Source organism: Gallus gallus, chromosome 2, assembly GCF_016699485.2.
Source record: "Gallus gallus isolate bGalGal1 chromosome 2, bGalGal1.mat.broiler.GRCg7b, whole genome shotgun sequence".
Taxonomy (NCBI): Eukaryota; Metazoa; Chordata; class Aves; order Galliformes; family Phasianidae; genus Gallus; species Gallus gallus.
The window spans coordinates 24,635,294-24,653,822 of record NC_052533.1 but is presented as its reverse complement, the minus strand read 5'-3'; the positions used below and the strand labels follow the sequence as shown (position 1 = coordinate 24,653,822).

The window sequence follows — 18,529 nt, the reverse complement described above, 5'->3', positions numbered from 1 at the left end:
GAACCAAATACATGATTGGGAGCAAATATATTTCAAATGGTTTTTAACGTCATTATCTACTGCAGCAACTTTTATTGCTGGGATGCTGACCTTGCTACTAACCAAAACATTCCATTCTGAAAGATTTAATTATTCAACTTAAAATACGTATTTCACCAGCCCTAAACAGTGGAGTGGACAGGTACACTGGGGGAATTTGATTAAGAAAAGAGACAATTGCATTAGGAGACTCCTTCCATGTTTTTTCTTCTAGGGAGAACAAGGTCCTTTAGGTCCCTATGGTCCTCCAGGAGTCCCTGGCATTGGAGAGCCAGGACCCAAGGTAAGTCTCAATTACATGCACATCCAATAAAGTGCTAACAATGTACAAACATTTTTGGGTGACAGTTTTCGCTTACTGTTTTATCAAACTCAAATTCTTTAAATATAAAACTTGTATCATATTGACAGATTTGCATGTTTACATAGGATTGAGGCCTTTTGCACAACCTTAAGTTTTCATTATGATTGTGCTGAAATATGTCAGACATAATACCATTTAAATGAGGATTGAATGTGTGAGGTCAGAGTCAAGCACTAATGAGTAAACATATTTCAAGGCATAGAAATACATCTCAATCACTGAATATACAATCAAGTGACAGATTTGTCTTACTATGTCTTCACTAGTGAACCAATATATTCTTCTAACCTTTGCTGTTGGCATGAGGGCTGAAATACAATCTTGGATTCTAAGTGTTAACTGAAATGTATTTTGAAATGCTACTAATTTATCTTCTATATTTGTTTTACTTCAAGAGATTCTATATGTTTGATTTCAGACCTTTCTGATGACATGATTAAGTCATCTATGTATATAAATGTTTTTCTTTTCAGAAACATCAAATTGAACTAAAACTGAACTTTCTAATTATTTTTCACAAGGGTTCTCAAGGTCTAGAAGGTAAAATTGGACCTCCAGGACCTCCTGGAATTGGTGAGCCAGGAATGACAGTAAGTCACTGATACATGTATTGGAAGTGAAAATAAGTTAGCCTTTGTGAGCTTTAGTAAGCCTTAGTGATCAACAGCAGCTGCTCCACTGATTCCATAAACCCCTCTCCATAACCTAGAGCAACAGGGATATTTTTGACAATGCCAGCCCAATATTGCAACAGTAATGTTGTGTGGTTTACCAGAGTAGGAGAATTAAGTCATGTCCAAATTTGTTCTGGCGAAATAAAAAATTATTTGGTCCCTGTGAGCAAGATTACAGTATTCCGTTTGCAGACAGGCATGGAATTGTATGTTAATAGGTGTACTCCTACTTTTCTGAGATAAGGATGTATTTAAAAATAGTCCAAAATATTACTCTAAGAAGGTGAAAATCTAGGAGCTGAGATATTCTGCAACTTTTATCTGTAATGTGATTTGCATAAAATAGAAAGCTCCAAAATGATATGCTTTTACTTATATTTTTAACTCCCGAGTTAGAGCAAGTCACTTTTAGCAAGTTTTTTGTAGCTTTGAGAAACAGTTCTCTTTTTCTAATAGCTTCCTTGGAAGGTATTTTTTGTTTTTTGCAAAGGATTGCACTCTTTCTTTCATTGTTAACAAGTGCTTGCTGGAGGCTTTTTCTTCCTGCTGGTCAGAGTATGAAATGTGTAGTTCTCTTATTCCATTAAAAATCACAAAAAGATAGTTAACTAAGAAGCCACAAATGTAAATAGCTACTAGAAAGCATTCCAATATTAGTATTGAGTTTCTCCTAGTGATAGTAAAAGACTTTTTTCCCACAAAAAAAAAAAAAAAAAAAAGTGGGAGCATTTTAATTTAACCAAGATCATCCTTAAAAACTCTTCAATACATTTAAATAATAAAAGAGATGATTTCTGTGGAAGAACAGGAATTACTACCATAATAAAAAATAATTAGTATTTATTTAAACCAAAGTTGACATTCTCTGAGTATGTATGTTGAGCCAGTCATTTTGCATGGCAAAAAAATATTATGTTCAAATTAGTGACTGACATCATTTCAGGTAAATTAGATTATAGGTAATAAATTTCACAGCAGTAAATATCATTACTGTAATTTATTCCACAGTTACCCTTGGGTTTTAAAGATACCATTTTAAACATTTATACGTTATCTCATTCAAAGCATTTCAGCATTAGCTTCTTCTAATCGAATCCTCCAATTATGGCTTACTACAATTTTTTTTTAAACACCTGGACTCAGCCAGCTGTTGTGGAACTGTTGCTATCGGTGTCGTAAGAGTTGCTAGGAGCTCTATCAGCAAGTTAGAGAAAAAGACAGTAAGAAATGAAATGCTGATGTCATCCAGTTTTTTTTCTTTTCTTACAGGGACCACGTGGCCCTGATGGTCTGCCAGGTGAGAGAGGTATCCCAGGAGAGGGTATTCAAGGCCAAAAGGTAGGTTTATGGAATTTATTTCTTTTTCAACATTGTGGGGTGAATTTGCTGTAAAGTCTAAGTTATTCAAGAGCATTGGTTATTCCAGTCTTGGTCTTCTGATTCACTGTGCTCTCTGAATATCCCTCCTAGTTCAAAACTCTATCAAGATAATTACGAAAGATCTGTACTGTTCTTCTCAAGAAGTCAGTGTTTGTCTTATTTATGTGTCTAATAAGATATCTTATTTTTGTTACCGTTGTCTTCTGAAAAACTATCTATGTTCTTTATTGGAAGAAAACACTCAGGAACTGTTTTCTTTCTGTCATACCATTTTGGGAAGCTAAAAAATGGGTTATATGAGTCTCTGTGGACAGTTACCTCATTAATGGCACTTGTTAATATATGTAAACATTCTTTTTTTAAAAAATAAATAGAAACAAGAAAAGATTTATGGTTAAATTGTGACTGGACTTCTCATCAGAATCCTTCTGAGTGACTTCAAGATCCTCTAGAGCCTTGAACTACTAAATAAAGCAGATTTTTCTTCCTTTCATGGAAATGATGTTAGCCATTTCCTTGCACTGAAAGGTTCTGAACTGCTCTAGTTACTTACAAAATGAACTTATTTTTGCATTCTCAAAGTGTGCCTTCCCATTTCCTAGAGTTTAGTTTTCTCCTTTTGAAGCTCTGTTCAACAACATAATGAATGCAGATGAAATTATGATCTGTAGTTGAATTGCTTTTCTGTAAAACTGGTAATTCCATTGACGGTTTGTCTTGTTTGCAAAGGAATACTTTTTTCCTCATTATCCACATTGTGCTGATCAGTTTGTCTTGGGTGTTCTTTATAAATTCCTTAATACAGTTCCAAACTTTTGCATATTTCTAGGGTGAAAAAGGCTCTAAAGGCAGTGTTGGTCCAGTGGGACTGCCAGGTCAAACAATAAAAGGTGACAAGGTGAGGGACAGAATATTTTCCTAATCATACTTATAGTTAGTTTTATATATATAGTAAATTAATGATGAATTATTTACAAAAGTGCAGAACAGTTGTGTGAATCTCAGGAATCTGTGTGAATCCTGAAATCTCAGGAACTACTTTATACCATTCAACGCAGCTTCGTAGACTGTGTTTATCAATATCAATAAATGAGTCTCATAATGTTAACTGCAAGCACCAAGCACTGTATTCTGTGCATTAGGGGGTATAAGGGAAGAAATAGACTTTTTTTGTTCCACATAAACTTATTTCCAAAATGTTGTATAAAATGCCATTTGAATATTTAAAAAATATTGAACACACTTTCAGTCACATAGTCTAATGGACCTGAAACAGGCAAAGAAACACTCTGGCTTCTGAAATGTGTTAGCTTTTTGGTGCCCAGGCTCACAAAAATGTAGTGATGGCCAGGGTAGTAAGTATGTGGAACAATTTCAGTAATTAAGATTTTCTGGTGAAATTAATTACTGTTTGCTAGGGACTGGTGTCATACATCCTGGATATCTCTGTGGGTCTGTGCCACTCGCAGTACCCATACCTTCCCAATACCTCCCCACCATAATTCCTCTATTCCCTCCTTAAGTGCTGTACAAACCCCTTGTAATACCACTTGACAAACCCCCTGTAATACCACTTGACAAAAATATTCTCCAACTGCTGTCTTTATGGTCACAAGCTTTTCTTCTGAGTGTTATGCAAGAAACTGTATATTTCAATGCAAGAAAATCCTTGAAATGAATCTGTCTGCAAATATAAGCTACAGATCCTTCTAGCTTTCATTATAAATGAGATAGTGTTTGAAGGAATGAAGAAGTTGTACTTTTATTAGATCACAAGCAGACTTTAAGGTATTGTGGCAGGAGGTTGGAACTTGATGATCCTTGGGGTCCCTTACAACCCAAGCCATTCTATGATTCTATTCAAAATTCTCATTTCACTCAAAAAGAAGCAGCATAATTCAAAATCATACAGCTTGAGGGACTACTGCTCTGTGATTAATTTAAGCATGTTTAATTAAGCTAACATGGTTTATTGCAATTTAGCTCTCTGGAATACTTTTTGTATAGGGTGAACAAGGCCAGGTAGGACCACGGGGCCCAGCAGGACCACCAGGATTTGGTAATCCAGGAAGCCAGGTAAATTTGAATCAGGGACAGACAGACATTGAGCTGCAGATATGCTGGAGACAGCTAGCATGAGCTGAATCATGTATTTGTCTGTTTCATTCTTAAGTCAGAGGAAACCTATAAACAGCCTAGATATATACTGTGTGATCTGTCCTGCATTTCATCTAGTCTTTTCATAGAGACCCAGCCACGACTGAACAAAGAACTACCCCTGAAGTCCACCAGTTCTGAATTTCAAGCTCTGTTGAAGCTTGAACACAGCCTTGAATAGGTGGATGGAGAATAACAGAAATGTCCAAAAAGATATTTTGCTTTGTGTTTTTGGTTTTTGTTTTGTTTTGTTTTTAGGAAAGAAGATTAAAGTTCATGCTTACAACGCACTGTACCAGTGAATCAGATCTTACATGCAGATACTGAGATGCTTCCCATTTACTTTCTCCCTAAGCAGTAACTCTGGTCTTACACTTGGATAAGGCTGTAAAATCCCCATGTGGATGATAGTGAAGAAATAAAATAATTGTAAGCTGATAGACTCATGGTTAATTTCAAATATAGAAGAATATAATGCATTTTTGTTTTATAGGGTATACAGGGTCCACCAGGAAATCCTGGGGCAAAAGGATCTCGAGGTCTTGGTTCACCAGGTCCAAAGGTAATGGCTTATACATTATTTAAAAAAATATCTATCACTAGCAAGAAGCAACAAGCGATGTATCTGTGCCAGATTTTCAAGAGTGTGCTTTGTGAGATGCAAAAGTTTACTGGAGAATAGTTCATTGAAAATAACAATTCGCTTTTGAATCTTTGAGGGAAAAAACACTCATGTTTTCAAAGTGGAGCATGAGACTTCTGCTTTTTGAATGTGGATTTTAGCTTCTAGATGAACACAAATTTATAAACAAAGTATCTTTCAGACATGTTTCTATCAAATGCATTTGGTGCCTCATACATATTGCATTTAAATATATAATTTTAGTAAGCTATTTAGCTGTAAACCAGTGATGATTTGGAAACTTGTTAGACTTGTCTATCCTTCGGCCTTCCACAGTGTCTGTGAGAGAGAACGAAAACCAAAGGTAGAAACACTAGGAGAGAGAAAAGAGGTTAAATGTATTTAGTAGGCAACATTGCACCATAGCAAGAAGTAGAATGAGAATGAGAAAATAAGCGTAAAGAATTACTATTTCCAAAGTCCAAGCCTCTAGCAATGTCTAGTGTCAGGTAAGAGCCGCATGAGAAGAAAAAGGGTATTTGGCAAAATATTCAGGAGAGCAAATGGAATGAACAGATAAATTGTAAAGTGGATGTATGCTTTGTAATCATCTTGATTTACAAAAGGATCACAGTAATCACAGTAGTGACTCCAACAAAAGCAGCGAGAAGTACAGTCATGTTTATATGGACATTACTGTGGCATGTAAGTAGCAGTCACAGCAACGATGTTTAATAGTGATGTAGGGAAAAATAGGTAGTTCTGAAACATGTTAAATATGAAACCATTTTCCTTACTGTGAAAACCAATCTGAAAAGTGTAACTGGAAAATTAAATTCCTATTTCTTTAGGAAGAACTAGTTTTATAAACTACTGCATGGCTGAATAAAATAGATGCAGTCCTACAAATTACTGGAGTTTTGACAGAAAAGAATATTCCAGTAAAAAATTACTTGGCTGAAAATTTGACCATTTCTATGTGTAAAGAAGTTATTTAAGTAATACACGTAATGAATGAAGTTAGATTGTATGCCTTGTCAAACAGAAGTGTTTTTTGTTATTAGGGTCAACGAGGTGAACGTGGACAAAAAGGAGAACCAGGACTCCCAACAGTTGGACTACGAGGGCTAAAAGTGAGCCTGTTTTTAATTGTTTCTTACAATGAATTCTAATTTTTTCCCAGGTTACTGATGAACAGCAGAAGATTTTATTTCTATAAATTAACCATGATCAAAAATATGAGATACAGAGATTCCCGTATCTTCAAATTTCTACCCTTTAAAATCAAAATGTTCTTCTAAGGCTCCCATGCTCCTAAGACCATTACTGCAACCATAACAGAAAGAGTTTGTTCCCATCTCTTCTAAGCTAGTGAGATATCTCTGTGGTCTGTTAGAAAGGCTGCTGCTACCTCTATTCCTCTACAATGACTGGAAAAAATGCAGTCTTATTTGATGGCAGTGCTCATACTATTTTCATATGAGAAAAGATGGTAAGCGCTTACAGCTTTCACTTCAGCTGTGCACAAGGACCTTGCCACTTCAAATAGGAATTCCCCCAAATTTGGGTGAAGTGACATGGACATTTGGGTTTGGTGATTTTTTTCATGGAAGAAGCACTGGGCAGGACTAGTTCCTATAGATATTTTCAACTCTTTGTATCAAGGCCTGTCTTAGAAGCAATGCCTAGACCAGTTTATACAACAAGCAAGGGTAGTCTTCAATCCCCACCTTCATTTATGGAACAAACCAGTCTGTGAGCATTATCCAACTCATGCAATGCAATATATTCAGATAAACCAAATACTAACACAAATTCACAAGAAAAATGATTAGTTTAGACAGGCATTTTGGACTGAGCAGTCCTTCAGTCCCAAGTGTTTGACTTTGCAAGAAAATTGCTTTTTTATTATGTTAACGTTGTGCACAGAATAACAATCAATTTTCATCCATGTTTTTACTGGCTGAATAAATGTAAATTTATTTAGTACAAAACCAAGGTTTAAGAAGTAGGTGGAAGGCTTTAAAAGAAATTCAGAACGCTTATCTTTCTGGATCTATAGAATATTTAACTTACTGGGAATAACAACCTTTACCTGAGAAAAAAATATTGTATCTAATGAATTAACATTCTAACACACTGTTAGAACCATTTTACAGAATAAAATGATTTATTGATGCATGCAGATACCATTATTTATTCTTCTCTAAGGGAGACATAGGACCACCAGGACTCCCAGGAGACAAGGGAGATGTGGGAGACTCTGGGAATCCAGGCAAAAAGGTAAGAAAATGTGTTTTCCTGCATATAAAAGCCTTAGACAAAAGAAGACCAACCTTGGCCTTCAGTACTTTACAGATATTTAATGACAAGCAGTTCAACCTGGGGGATGGCATGTGCCATAGATTTGTCAGGGAAAAGGGAGTCTGATAGTTGAGATGATTCCAGCAAATTTTGTTAACAGTGACTGTCATCTGAATATGCAGCTATTTTAGCAGTCCTGCCTTTTGTGGACTGTTGACTTCCATTAATTTTCGGAGTCTTCACAACAGATAGCTTGTGTGTTATAGTTTGTTCAAATTTTCCTGACACAAAGAAATCAGGCTAAATTGATGTAGCCTGCAGTATCTAGAACTGTTGTGAGCTGTAGCTAAAGTCTTCCAGCATGGTATCTGAACTGCCACAAAGAGCCAAAACCAAAGCTCCTTGTTTCCAAGGGAAATTCTGAGATTTTAAGAGAATCTCAGGCATGTTACAAAAAAAGTTAATAAATTCAGTGTGGTAGAAAGAAGTTTAGAGGGCAGCAAATCAAAGTGACCAATGCAGTCAATTTAGTGCAAGGAGGAGGGTTTTAATTTTACTTCATCCAAAGAGAATAAGCTGCTGACTGAGCAAAACTCATTGCTTTGGCTAGTTGTTGAATGGCTGCTGGCAATCCAGGGGCCTTCAAAATCTGCTACTGTGCAGCTTTATAGGAGGGTAGCACCTTACTGACATATTGAACTGACGAACTGAACGTGACTCTGGGGAGAACTAATTGTGACCTTCCAATATTTGAAGGCAGTGTATGAACAGGAGGGGGTACGACAGTTTACAGGGGTGGATAGTGGCAGGACATGGGAGAATGGTTTTAAACTAAGACTGGGGAAGTTCAGGTTGGATTTTAGGAGGAAATTTTTCACAAATTGGGTGGTGAAGCACTGGAACAGGTTGCCCAAGGAGGTTGTGGATGCCCCATCCCTGGAGGCATTCAAGGCCAGGCTGTATGTGGCTCTGAGCAGCCTGGTCTGGTGGTTGGCGACCATGTCCATGGCAGGGGGTTGAAACTGGATGATTATTGTGGCCCTTTTCAACCCAAGCCATTCTATGATTCTATTATTCAGTGTAAGCAAATCAGTATTTTTTTGACTGTAAATCTTACATCAGAAAGTATCTGAATAGCTGTAAATAGCACCTATTAAGGATGCAACTTCATGTTTTTTCAGCTGCAAGGGCATTGCAAATACCAACCTTCCACTGTGGATAAATATGTGGCATTTGTGTTGTTACTTCAAAAATAAATTTAAAAAAAAAATTGGAAATCACCTACTATTAGAGTTCTTCGAAATGAGGCAGTTGGTGTATCAGGAAAATACATCAGAATTGAGAGTATAGGTTGAGTTAAAGTCACATTTAGCTTTTGTACTTGACAATGCTGATTTTTTTCTTTCATGTACATTATTCTTATGATCATCTTGATATTATCACCTTCATTGTCATAGTTCATTATAACTGAAAATGTTAGCACTTAGCAGCTACCTTGTGTATGCAGGACAATGCAAAGAACAGTTTGATGTCTGCAGTGAACAGTGGGCACAGAGATGTTACGGCAGTTTTGTGCCAGTGGGAAGATGTCTTGCAGAAATGGGACCCTCAGGGATGCTAAACAACAGCAGTCTCTGTACTACCACGTACACCAAGAGCTCAAATCAAAGATGAATGTTTAAACTTCATTTTAATCTATTTTCCACTTTCTGAATTACCTGCAATCATTCTAATACACTAATTTGGTTGATATTATGCAAAAAAATCAAAATTTTCCTAGATAATTTTCCTAAACCTAATGTAAGATGTGGAACCTAAGCCATTTTATGATTATCTCAGCATGCTAATATGGAAAGAGGAGGAACTAAGGTAAATGATGTGGCTGTTTAGATGTCTAAATATGAAATTAAAAGATTGGAAAGATGTATGAGTAAACAAATGTTTTTATCACTCATCTAGTTAAATTTAAGACATTTGGAGCAGATTCTAAAACTGAGTGTGATTTCAGATTGAATGAAGCATCTAAATACCTTTCTAATTATGGGCATCATTCAGCTGTGAATGAAACTTTGCTTTGATCTAAACCAAAGCTTTGCTTTCTTCAGGGTGACCCAGGAGAAAAAGGATCCCGGGGACCGACTGGTTCTAAAGGGGAAAAAGGCCTAGCTGGACCAAAAGTAAGCTGCTTCTTTCACTTTATATTTCATATAAAAATCTACAGGATATATTTAATGTATGAATTTCTCAAGCATACCATGCTTTAAAAAGCCAAAACAATTCTGTTGTTTGTCCTGTTTGTCCTAAATGACATAAGAGTCCTGAGGAGAGAAAGAACAGGAAAACATGTAATTATAAACTTTATAGTTATGCTTGATCACTGAGAAGCTAGATTAAAATTGTCAGAGTGATTCTAATAATAAACATTTAGCAAATTTTGTCTTGGAAACATTAGCTTTCTATCAGAGTATTTTGTGTGTAGTATTACTTTGAATGATAAGTAAACTGAAATAATACAAGTGTTCTGGTTATTCTTCTGGCTCAGTAGGGCAGACACAAAAAATTAGTTACCATTTAAAAAAATCAAATATACAGCTAAACCAATAGTTATTTAAAACTTGAACATTGGACCACCTTCCACAAGTGCAGTAAGTTGATTTCTGTTTTTTTCCCAAATACTGTCAATTTTTATGTAAAGTTTTATGGATGTTTTTACAATATAAAGTGTTGATAATATTTTAAAAAGAGATGTTACTTGTGCAGAAAATTATGCTGTTTAAATGTGAGTTATTCTATTTCATAATAGGGTGAACCAGGAGAGAGAGGGCCACCTGGTGTTAATGGATCATCTATTGAGGGGCCTGCTGGACCAAAGGTGATTATCTAGTATGCATCTGCTGGAGACCAGAGACTGGCCATTTTCTAGTGCACATTTCTGTCAAGGGTGAAGGGATGTAAATTAAAGAATTAAGAATTTCTTTTTGTAGTAACAAAGCTGAGTGCATTTTAGAGGTCAAGAGTACTAAGAAGTACCAAAAATTAACGTAGTGTTTGGTGGCCGTTTAACATGGTATTGGACTTAATGGGTGTTATTGCTTCTTAAAGCCATTTATAAAAAAGGGATTGGTCCCTACTTTGAAATGAATCAGTTTCAAGTCCTCTTATTTCTCATTTTCTTATGCATTTTTTTTTCTTGGAAAGTCTAAAGGTTTCCTGAATGCAGCAGTGAGCTGCTGCAGGAAGGTGTCTATGTGGTTCTAGGAGTTGTATGCTAAACTGTAAGACTTTTTGGAAGTGAATGTTTGTGTGTGAATCTTTGTATGTCACTTTCAAGTGAATAACTGGACTGTATACACTACTTTAAATGAAATGCCATATACCAGATAACTAGAGCTACATCCCCTTCACTTTACCTATGGCAAAAATGTACTTGAATTGGATGGGACTTGTCCTTCTGAGTAAAATATGCTGCTTTAGCAACAGTAAAATTAATTTTGAAGGTTTTGAAAACATTTGAATATTCACAAATCCCCATTTTTATTTTATGAATAAAATAGTGGCTGTTTTTATAATATTAACCTCAGCATTAATCGATGCTCTTCAGCTTTGGTATAGTAATCACTAATGGACATTCAGTGACTGAAGACATTTCATCCCCAGTTTTCTTCTTCCTTCAGTATATATTTGCACCTACACATGTGTACATGTAGGTATTGTATATGCAGTGTATTTAACAGCCTGACAATTGGACATCACAGAGAACTAGGTTGTAGTTTGAGCTGGTTTGTGTACAGAAGAGGTAGGAAAGAGAGGACAAGCTCAAGGTACAGCTGCAGTAAAAATGCAACTACTGAGAAGAAAGAAAGGAGTGTGAGGTGCTCATATGTCTTATTTTAGATTAAAATCATAATAATTTGCAAAACTTTATGTCAAGAAAATATACATGACATGATGTAACATATGACTTGCATGAAGACAGGTTTCAGGACACCACTCAGCCTTCTTGTCATAGTGCCATTTTCTTCATTACTGTGACATTTATGAATAGACCAGCAAGTCATTTGTATGACATTCTTGCTGAAAAATAATAAATTTGTAGACTTTATTGCCCTTTCCACTCTAATTTGATCAGCTCAGTACAGTTCGTTACACCTTCATAGCAGAATAGCCACAATAAAAATTCACTGGAGCCTGCAGGAGTTTTCAGACTCTTTACTAGATTTTATATCTGGCTTTTAAGTGCAGAAAATAGTACATCAGTATAAGTAGTCTGAGTATTTATAAAGTGCAAGTTGATTTTTAGAATATATAAAAATCTTTGCCTATTTAGTTCCATAATATTTTTGTTTAAACAAATTTCTCTTGTGTTTCTGCCAACTGCTCAAAAATATAACAGACTGTTCAGGTCTGTATTCTCTCTGCATTGTGGAAAGTACAATGTTTTGTTAGCATTCTTGGATCTTGGAACATCCTGGTATCTGAAGTAGTGAAGCCAGGCATAAATTTATTAAGCGAGGAAATGGCATATTTTGCAGTCCCAGGAGTTGTCATGGTCTGAGGTCTTTTTAGTATAGATATGCAAAGTATTTAATGTAATAGTAGGTCTGTGTCTAACTCCTGAACAGCTGTGGCTGTGTATTTGGAAATTTATTTATTTTGAGCTACACCCGCCTTTGGGGATTAGATGTTCATTTCCCTAGACAGACATTATGCTGTTACTAATATGGAGACAGTAACATTAGATAGCAGTTTTTACCTCAGATTCCTTTCTCATGGTTACAGTTGCTGAATGGTTTTGACCGAACCTTTGGTCTGCATTCCCCAGTGAATGTCCTGAAATACTCAATTTCTCAATACTGTTAAAAAATAGCAAAAGTTTCACTGGAAACCAAAACTTTCTTTTTATGATGCTTAATGTAATGTAAAAAATCTGTTGCCATAAATTAAACATCAGAAGAAGCCCAAGAGTTAGCATGAGCAAAGTGAAATCTAAGCCTCTTTGCTTTCCAAGAAAGCCAGTGACAGGGCTAAAATTACCCACAGTTATTCTGGGTCACATCTGAAGAAAAACTCAAGTTTCTTCCTGGGTCTTCATAAATTCAGCCTGTGGAGTTTGTAACTTTGAAATGCTGTGCCATTGCATCTGTAGCTTTTCTAAATATACCCTGTCTTTGCCATCACTTTTAATTTCTTTGCTGTCCTCTGTGCTCTGGCAGGAACAAGGTTACATCAGTCTTACACCAGCCTGTGCTAGCTTGTGGTAGTAGAAACTTCCTGTAGAAGTATTGATTTCATATTACCTAGCTTAGCAATGGTCATGTCAGTGTCATAAGGAATTGAATACTTGTTCTTTCCATAAAGCCTTGAATATTAACAATGAAAATAATGGAAATGTCTTTGGTTTTATTTCTTTTCAAATAGGGAGATCAAGGACCTATTGGGCCACCAGGAGAAGATGGATTTCCTGGACACTCAATAATGGGACCAATGGTAGGAATTTTGAGACAAAGTTGGAAAGCAAAGAAATCTGAGACATGTGCAAAGCTCTTGTGAAAATGCAGAAACTGCCTGAGCAACATTTTTGTGCCTGGTGATGTCTATGAAAGTGAAAGCTATAGGCACAGGATTTATGTCTATATTATTTTCTCTTTTTATTTATTTTTAAGAGCAGCAAAGCAACTGTCTCTACTGCTTCAGGAAATACTTTTAAAACGTACACTGGAAAGGAAAGTAGTGTTAATGAATTAATTCAGCATGGCATCAGTGACAACAATGGCACCTGCCTTGCTGCAAGTACACTGACTCACTGTGAGTCACTGAGATTATATTATCCAGATACCACAAAACTGTGCTGTGAGAAGCAGTAATCATAGACATGCTCCTGAGCCATCTCTATTGTATTTCTGATGCAGCCATTAAAAATAAAACAAACAAAACAACACACAAACAGTTACATAATCTGAACTTAAGAGCTGTCTCCTATAGCAGATTTGGCAGTAGATTTATGATTTAAATAGATGTATAGTTATGTTACTAATGGCAAAACCAATTACCTGACAGAATCCCAGTTCTTAAAGTAGAGAATGTGTTAACGTGTATTTGGTGTTTACAGTGGTTTGCTAAGATTAAATGAAAATCTGTTTGGCAGGTTTTTTACTATGCTGGAATTAAAAGTAAAAATAGAGATGAACTCATATTCTATGATTTTAATTGAGGCCCTGGAGTGTGTCCAAAGAAGGGGAGTGAAGCTTTTGAAGGGTCTGGAACACAAGTCTTATGAGGAGCAACTGAGGGAAGAGGGATTGTTCAATATGGAAAAGAGGAGGCTCAGGGAAAACCTTATCACTCTCCAACAGCTACCTGAAAGGAGGTTGAAGCAAGGTGGGAGTTGATCTCTTCTCCCAGGTGGTAGGATGAAGGGTAGTGGCCTTAAGTTGTGCCAGTGGAGGTTCACACTGGATATTAGGAAAAATTTCTCCTCTGAAAGAGTGGTGAGGCATTGGAACAGGCTGCACAGGGAAGTGGTGGAGTCATCATCCCCAGAGAAGTATGTAAATGTGACACTGAGTGACATGTGGTTTAGCTGACAGATTTGCAGGCATGGTGGTGATGAGTTGTCAGTTGGACTAGATGATGATCTTAGTGGTCTTTTCCAAACTTAATTATTTTGAGTTTCTATGATTCTACGAACTAACCTTCCATCAATCTACAGTAGAGTCCATTTACCTTTCTTGGTTCTCTAGTACAGTGCAAAGGGATGTGCAGTGCTCCTTGTATGGCTGTATGCGTGCCATGCTTATTTTTGGCATGGTTGTGTGACTTACAAGCATCAACAAGGAATTCCAATTGGTTCAACAGTCACCTAGGAACACCTTTAGTGCAAACTGCCAATGTACCTTGAGAGATAAATTACAGTATTGCATTTTCTTTTGTGATAAATGAGAATAAAGAGCTGGCCTTAATGAACAAGGCTGAGGTACTCAACAAGTTTTTTGCCTTGGTGGAAGTCAGAGCTCCCACGTTTATCATGTACCTGAACTTCTAGGTTGGGGCTAGGGGAACAAAATTCCTCCCACTGTAAGAGAAGAGCAAGTCAGAGACCACCTTATGAGACAACATATACACGTCTGTGGGGTCAGACGACATGCATCCCAGGGTCCTGAAGAAACTGCCTGATGTGGTTGCCAAACCACTCTTATCATATTTAAAAAATCATAGCTGTCAGGAAACGTCCCTGGTGACTGGAAAAAGAGAAACATCCCTTCCATTTTAAAGTAAGGGAGAAAGGAAGAGCTGAGAAACAGCAGGCCAGTAAACCTCGTGTCTGTGCCTGGGAAGATAATGGAACAGATCCTTCTGGAAGTTATGTTAAGGCTCATGCAAGATGAGGAGGTGATGTGAGGTAGCCAGCATGACTTCACCAAAGGCAGATCATTCCTGACCAATCTGGTGGCCTTCCTACAATGGAGTGACTGCTTCAGTGGACAATGGAAGGGTAACTGATGACATCTATGTGGACTTGTGCAAGGTCTTTGACACAATCCCATGTGACATAATTATCTCTAAATTGGAGATATATAGTTTTAAAGGGTGGACAATTCAGTGGATTAAGAATTGGTTGGATGGTCACAGCCAGAGGGTTGTTATCAATGGCTCTGTGTCTGGCAGAGGCTTTTTAATGTGTTACATTATGATGATCTGGTTACGTGCACAATGCCTGATTTATTATTTTGTATTTAGGGCAACCCAGGACCACCTGGACCACCTGGACTCCGTGGAGAAAAAGGCGAAGGCCACAAAGGTGAAGCAGTAAGTATATTTTTAATTCTTTACTGTTGATTTCTTATAATTACATTCTGTACTTAGTGTTATACAAAAATAAAAATTGCTTTGTATGCTCTGTATTTAGTCACTTAGTTAAGTGTCTAGAAGGATCTAAGAATCCTTCAACTAAGAAGGATGAAAGAACTTCTCTTTCATCCTTCACCAATTTTAAATATCTCAGATTTGTTCTACAGTCCTTTCCTGTCCTGGATACAACACTAGATCTACAGACGATCAGAACTGAGCATAAACGGAACTGCTTTTGTTTCAGCATCATGAAAGGGATCTTATGTAATTTCATTAAAGTTTTCGTGGCTGCTCATGTGTATTTACTGTCTTTATTGCTATGAGTTCCTCCCTCCCTCCATCTGTCCCTCCCTTCCTTCTCTCTATTCCTTTTTTTTTTTTTTCCTTCCTTATTTTGTCTTCAAAAGAAAACATCTGCTTGGCCAAACCATTCATTAATAAAAGAATACAAATGCTGGTTATACTCTGCCCAGTTACAGGATGGAAAACTTAGATGCATGTATGTGCGCATGCTGCATTTCTAGTGACCAAACAATAAAAAGAGCTTTACTCAGCAGTAGTATTCCTTAAATTATGCTTATTGCAGGACTCCTATATCCAAATGCTCCAAAAGTCTTGTTTCTCTGCAAGTCAGTCACAAACTTCAGTAAAAACTGAAACACCTTTGAAATGTCTGAAGGTGATAACATGTGTCTTTCCCATTCTTAGGCCAACTTTGCCTGCCTCGTGGCCTGTAAACTCTGTAAACTATCAGCAGATATGAATAATAGTTATGTAGCTAAGACTCAGTAGTTCTGATAGAGCAAAGACATCTGTCCTCTGAATGCTGAAAGGGAGGGTAGGGATGCCTTCAGCAGTATGAAGGACAGCTGAAGGGGTTGTGAAGGATTGAGCAGGGAATTCAGCAGAACAGACTTAAATACAAATACATCGAAATATGTTAGTCCTGAACTGACACCCGTATTTAATGGGTTGGCTGAACTCAGGTCTAGGCTTCCTAATAATAACAATGACTGTTGCTCAGTACACAATAAAAATATTGTGAAGTTGAGAAAATACAACGGAAACAGAGAGATTAATAACCACTGCTGAAATTCTCTACTTTGTGGAAGAACATAACTACTACTTCTTTAGGACAACTACTAACATGCTATATTCTTCTTGTACCAGGGACCTCCTGGACCAGTAGGCCCTCCAGGACCAGAAGGCCCAAAAGGTGTGGGAGATCCTGGACCAAAGGTACATACAGTGGTAGTACGTGCATCTGGCTAGTAGACAGTGTAGACAGATATCTCCCTATGAAGTGCATTTCAATGACAAAATGCTGCAATTTCATCTCCCACTTTGCTTTTCAGTTAAAAGAGAAGCTTGCAATAGATTTTTCTACCTTCATAGATGCAAACCAGTTCTTGCTTTATATCTTCAGATTTTCTGTACACCTGAAGAATCAGAGTGTTTTTATGTGTTGGAATTTCCATATGAAAGTCAGAATCCAGTGCAGGCAGAATATTGTTTAGTAGTTACTCACCTTTTTTCTACTGCAATAAGAAGGCAAGGCTCCAAACAAATAAGGAGAAATAGTGATTACAGCTGAAACAGCGATGTATTTTTAAAGTTCCTAGCTATTGATTCCCAAGAGAAATCTGTAGATCTTAACTGAAAATGAATATATGAATATCACTTTATAGGACAAACTTGATGGCAAAAAACAAACACACAAACAAAAGGAAGCAATAAAGAGATTAGAAATTCAGCACTGAAACACTTACAAGTTTGCTTGTTTTTTTTTTTTGTTTGTTTGTTTGTTTTTTATCATGAAACACAAAATAGCTGAAGTGTTACAAAGCTCTATGCTGTGTATAATTGGTCTAAAAAGTCACATTGTAGCTACTATGTTATAAAAACTTGGAAAAAAGAAAATTACGAGTAAAATCATATTAGAAATTGCTTTATGGTGTCCTGCAGAGTGGTTTAATTAATGATTTCCTTATTACAAGTGAAATAGGAAACACAGAGCATGTTGTAGTAGAAAGCAAAATAAACATTACCTTTTTTTTCCCCCAAACAGAACTTTTAACTTCAGTTCTCAGAACATGAAAGTTCCCATCAAAAATAAACAATAGCAATAATGTCTTAAAAACATATCCACAGCAAAGTTAAAGCTGGAGGCCATTCATCCTTAGAATGACCAATAGTCTGATCATAGGGACCCGAAACACCTGGATTTGTGCTTCTGTTCAGAGCTACCACTCACCAGTACAAGACATTCCACCTTGAGTAATACAGACATGCCAAGTAATTGGTACATGCCAAGACTAAGGAACATAATTACATTTATGGCAGTCAGTATAGACTTGCAGAAAACAGATAGTGCAAAACTAAGTAGATATTTTATGTGAGGGTTTTTTTTTTTTCCAAATAAAGATTTTACACTTGATATAATACAGTCTTGCAAAATATTTTTCTTGTTACTGCAGAATAGCATTTCATTTAAACCCTAGAATACTGTAGAAAATTATTACAGCAGTTATTACATGAAAATATAACTTATGGCTGCAAAGTGTCTAGGGACAACTTTACATATGGAATTCCCCCTTTACTCCTAACTGCATAATTCTGGAGAGTAGTATTTCCTCCAGAAAAATAAAATAGGAGATTGTGTCAGGTAATCAGATAAGGTGATCACTCACTAAGATGACCATGGTTGAAACATTAAAAACCCCAGGAATTTAAAACAAAATTTCATTAGGAATATAGGGATTAAATGTAAGGAAATTTGAGTTAAACAAATCCAAGATGCAATTAAAAGGGTTTTTGTTTGTTTGTTTGTTTGCTTGTTTGCTTTTAAGTGAAACAAAACCACCACAATAATTACAGTAGGATTTCCCAAAGGAGAATTTTTACGTCACTGGTATTTTTAAATCAACGTTTGTGGTTGTTTTTCTGGAAAGTATCAGAAATATGCAAAGCATACAGAAATAAATGAAGGAAAATTACAGTGCTTGGCTAATATAAGAAATCAAAAAGTGACTAACTTAAAAGTAACTAACTTTTGTACTTATAAACATGAATCCATGTAATTGTTGGGTCAAGCAGTTTTTTGGCTTTATAATTATAATTAAAGTTTCAAATCAGATCAGG

General features: G+C 36.4%; 1 protein-coding gene across 4 annotated transcripts in view; it reads left to right on the top strand.

Annotated features, from left to right (window-relative positions):
- COL28A1 (collagen type XXVIII alpha 1 chain) overlaps window positions 1-18,529 on the top strand; it is a 65,786-nt gene that overhangs the window by 25,646 nt on the left and 21,611 nt on the right. For all 4 annotated transcript variants that reach the window (XM_040696538.2, XM_040696537.2, XM_040696536.2 and 1 more), the window contains exons 12-24: window positions 254-322; window positions 925-993; window positions 2,347-2,415; window positions 3,287-3,355; window positions 4,465-4,533; window positions 5,108-5,176; window positions 6,301-6,369; window positions 7,448-7,519; window positions 9,646-9,717; window positions 10,344-10,412; window positions 12,959-13,027; window positions 15,278-15,346; window positions 16,559-16,627. In XM_040696538.2, the coding sequence (XP_040552472.1) occupies window positions 254-322; window positions 925-993; window positions 2,347-2,415; window positions 3,287-3,355; window positions 4,465-4,533; window positions 5,108-5,176; window positions 6,301-6,369; window positions 7,448-7,519; window positions 9,646-9,717; window positions 10,344-10,412; window positions 12,959-13,027; window positions 15,278-15,346; window positions 16,559-16,627 (903 nt within the window). The remainder of the gene's footprint in view (window positions 1-253; window positions 323-924; window positions 994-2,346; window positions 2,416-3,286; window positions 3,356-4,464; window positions 4,534-5,107; window positions 5,177-6,300; window positions 6,370-7,447; window positions 7,520-9,645; window positions 9,718-10,343; window positions 10,413-12,958; window positions 13,028-15,277; window positions 15,347-16,558; window positions 16,628-18,529) is intronic.